The sequence below is a fragment of the Geospiza fortis genome, unplaced genomic scaffold (genome assembly GCF_000277835.1).
Source record: "Geospiza fortis unplaced genomic scaffold, GeoFor_1.0 scaffold55, whole genome shotgun sequence".
NCBI classification, from domain to species: Eukaryota; Metazoa; Chordata; class Aves; order Passeriformes; family Thraupidae; genus Geospiza; species Geospiza fortis.
The window spans coordinates 11,046,679-11,047,674 of record NW_005054308.1 but is presented as its reverse complement, the minus strand read 5'-3'; the positions used below and the strand labels follow the sequence as shown (position 1 = coordinate 11,047,674).

The 996-nt window shown below is 64.3% G+C and overlaps 1 protein-coding gene across 1 annotated transcript in view; it reads right to left on the bottom strand.

Annotated features, from left to right (window-relative positions):
* Positions 1-635: 635 nt before the first annotated feature.
* ARHGEF37 (Rho guanine nucleotide exchange factor 37) overlaps positions 636-996 on the bottom strand; it is a 10,896-nt gene continuing 10,535 nt past the window's right edge. The window contains exon 13 of the mRNA XM_031055319.1: positions 636-993. Coding sequence (XP_030911179.1) covers positions 831-993 — 163 coding nt within the window. The 3' untranslated portion in view covers positions 636-830. The remainder of the gene's footprint in view (positions 994-996) is intronic.

Sequence of the window (996 nt, the reverse complement as noted above, 5' to 3'; positions counted from 1 at the left end):
CCCCCCCGCGGACCCGGCCGCTGCCCCCGCACCAGCGCTCCCAGCGCGGGCCCGAAGGGCACCGGGAGCGGGTGCGGGGCGCCCTCTGGCGGTCACAGCCCCGCGCTGCCACAGGGCTCAGGGTGCCCAGGGAGCCAAATCCTCAGGCACTGAGGTGCCCAGGGAGCCAAATTCTCAGATTCCCAAGTAGCCAAATTCTCAGTTGCCCAGGTGCCCAGTTTCTTAGATACTCAGGTGCCCAAGTAGCGAAATTCTCAGGTGCCCAGGGAGCCAAATTCGCAGGGGCCCAGTTTCTCAGGCACTCAGGTGCTCAAGTAGCCAAATTTTCAGGTTCTCAGGTGCCCATTGCCCATCTGCCCAGGTGCTCAAGTACTCAGGTGCCCAGTGCTCAAGTGCTCAGTGCCCAAGTGCTCAGGTACTCAGGTGCCCAGTGCCCAGGTGCTCAGGTGCCCAGGTGCTCAGTGCCCCCTGCCTGGCTGAGGACCCCTCTGCAGTGCTGCTCCTTTGCTGCTCAACCCTGCTCTAAGCAGGGACAATGCTGCCTCATCTCCCCAGGACACATTTGTCACTCGCAGGGATTGCAGCAAATCCCTGGATAAACTGCAGCCACCTGCCCTCACTCCCCGGTGCTGCTTTGCTTTGTGCCAACACACACAGAGCACCTGGTACCCTCACACATCCTGTCAAAAGGTGCCATCCTCGTGCCCCTGTCCCTCGGGTGCCTCCCACCACCTTCCCAGCCGGGGGCTGCCTCCCTCCAGCATCTCCTGTGAGGTTTCCTCGGGTGCCAGGCTGGCTGCTCCATCCTTGCCCTGCTGGGGCTGGCATGCTCACACGGGCAGGCTCCAGCCCGCCGGCTCCTGCACGGGGACGGTCACCAGGTAGCTGGAGGGCACGTAGCCCCTCTGGCCGTTCACCTCCACCAGGCTCCACTCCGTGCTGCCCTTCTTGTCGTGGGGCTCCAGCAGCAGCACGGGCTGCCCCGCCTGCACGCTC